General features: G+C 37.6%; 1 protein-coding gene across 1 annotated transcript; it reads right to left on the bottom strand.

Annotated features, from left to right (window-relative positions):
• Positions 1–460: 460 nt before the first annotated feature.
• LOC142173380 (uncharacterized) lies at positions 461–1,385 on the bottom strand. The gene is made up of 3 exons (XM_075238959.1): positions 1,203–1,385; positions 979–1,113; positions 461–820 (listed from the first exon to the last, which is right to left on the bottom strand). Exons 1-3 carry the CDS (start codon positions 1,383–1,385, stop codon positions 461–463), a joined length of 678 nt encoding a protein of 225 aa, XP_075095060.1.
• Positions 1,386–2,001: the final 616 nt, after the last annotated feature.

The raw sequence follows: 2,001 nt of genomic DNA, 5'->3' as shown, positions 1-2,001 counted from the left end.
GAGTTTCATCCCTTGAGAAAGAAGTATATTGCCTACAACATAGGCTTTTACTTTACAAGAATTGGCCAAATTAACTAGAAGTGGTGTGTGAAATATTCTTAGATCATGCAACAAGTGTCTTTCAAAAGTCATATATTGTGTAGCACCACTGTCTAGACTCCGAGGATTTTTGGTTAAGTTTGAAAGAAGTGTGATAAGGGAAAGCAAAGCATGTCACATACCAGCTACATTTGCGACTGCAATAGGTTCAGAGGAAGTTATAGGGGTTCCTTGAAGAGATTGAAATATTTGGATCAACTGGTCACACTGCTCCTTGATGAATCCTTGTGTTCCAACTGAAGTGGAAACACTTTCTCCTGCCATTCCTTAGCTTAAATCCCTTCCAGGTATTGCCATGTTAGCTTGTTGATTCCCAAAAGTTCCTCTTCTCTGCTGTTTACCTTAAAATGTTGTGGATATCCTACCAATATGTAGTATTCTTCCTTAACATGCCAAGGTTTTTTTTACCGTAGTTACAATACAAATCATTCTTCTTAATTCCAGCATTATAGCTCAGATTAGTTGACTTGTAGTCATTTGTAGTCCTCTGTGCATTCCACTTTTGTCCAGAAGTCCTAAAAGTAGTGGAATCAGTTATAGAACTAGAATTAGAGTGTACCTCCCTTTGTGATTCCTGATGTAGCAATGCAGAATATGCATGTGCAATAGAGGGTAGTGGCTTCATCATCAAGATACTTTCTATCGCATCAAAATAAGCATCATTAAGTCCCATAAGGAGTTGAATAAGTTTTTGATCCTCGTTTATCTTAGCATTGTGTGTCTTTGCTCCACACATACAATCACAATTGCATATCATAAAAGTGTTGAGTACCTTCATTTGGTCCCATATCCTTTTGAGCTTTGTGAAATATCCTACCATGTCACTTGTTCCTTGACTGATATTTTTAAGTTCTCTTTGCAGTTGGAACAACTTGGTACCATCTGCTTGACCATACTTCTCCTCCAATTCATTCTAAAGTTCTTCATCCATATCCGATTAGATACACTCCCTGCAATATCTCTGCTACGAGAATTAAGCAGCCAAGCAATGACCATGTCATTGCACCTCTGCCACTGATCAATCAAAGGAGAATGAGAAGGTGAACACGGACAAGATCCATTAATAAACCCCATTTATTTTTGGCTGACAGTGAAATCAACACTCCCTTACGCCAGTTTGCATAGTTGGTTCCATCAAAATTGATGTTGATCAGGTTAACACCTGGATTATCCGAAGATGTCAGGAAGTAGGGATGACAAGGATCAACTTGCTCAGAAAGAGATGAATAGATCTGAGAATTCCCAACTACTATGGGGTTTTTGGGATCAACATCAGTCACTCCCATGGCTATTCAAAAAGGAAAATCGAAAAAAAGAAAAGAGAAGAAAAAAAATGAACTCGTTTTTACCAGTGCTCTAATACCATGAAAATATTCAAGAAAACAAAGCTGCGTGTAACGACCCGGCCGGTCGTTTTGAGTATTATAATCCCGTTCTCCTATTTATTGCTCAATGTATGCTCTATAGTTATTTTATGACTTATCGGGTTAGTTGGTTAGGGTCCGAAAAGAATTCGGAGAGAAATGAGACACTTAGTCTCATAATTGAAAATTTAAGTTAGAAAAGTGGACCGGTTATGGACCTATGTATAAACAATCTCAGAATTAAATTTTGATGATTTCAATAGCTCCGTATGGTAATTTTGGACTTAGAAGCGTGTCCGAAAAATTATTTGGAGGTCCGTGGTGAAATTAGGCTTGAAGTGCCAAAAGTTTAATTTTTGGGGAGTTTGACCGGGGGTTGACTTTTTGATATCGGGGTCAGAATCATATTCTAAAAATATGAACACCTCCGTAATATTATTTATGACTTGTGTGCAAAATTTGAGGTCAATCGGACGTGATTTGATAGGTTCCGGAGTCATTTATAGAAATTAGAAATTTCAAAGTTGATTAGGCTTGA

This window comes from Nicotiana tabacum, chromosome 19 (assembly GCF_000715075.1).
Source record: "Nicotiana tabacum cultivar K326 chromosome 19, ASM71507v2, whole genome shotgun sequence".
In the NCBI taxonomy this organism is placed as follows: Eukaryota; Viridiplantae; Streptophyta; class Magnoliopsida; order Solanales; family Solanaceae; genus Nicotiana; species Nicotiana tabacum.
The sequence above is the reverse complement of the archived record's forward strand: the minus strand, read 5'-3'. Positions and strand labels throughout refer to the sequence as shown.

Bases quoted from the DNA above. Each gene is read 5' to 3' on its own strand.
- LOC142173380 (XM_075238959.1), bottom strand. From the start codon at position 1,385: ATGGGAGTGACTGATGTTGATCCCAAAAACCCCATAGTAGTTGGGAAT. The intron at 1,114-1,202 runs GTGTTGATTTCA...TTGATTGATCAG, and splicing joins ATGCAAACTGGCGTAAGGGA to TGGCAGAGGTGCAATGACAT. The intron at 821-978 runs GTACCAAGTTGT...TGTGGAGCAAAG, and splicing joins GAAGTATGGTCAAGCAGATG to ACACACAATGCTAAGATAAA.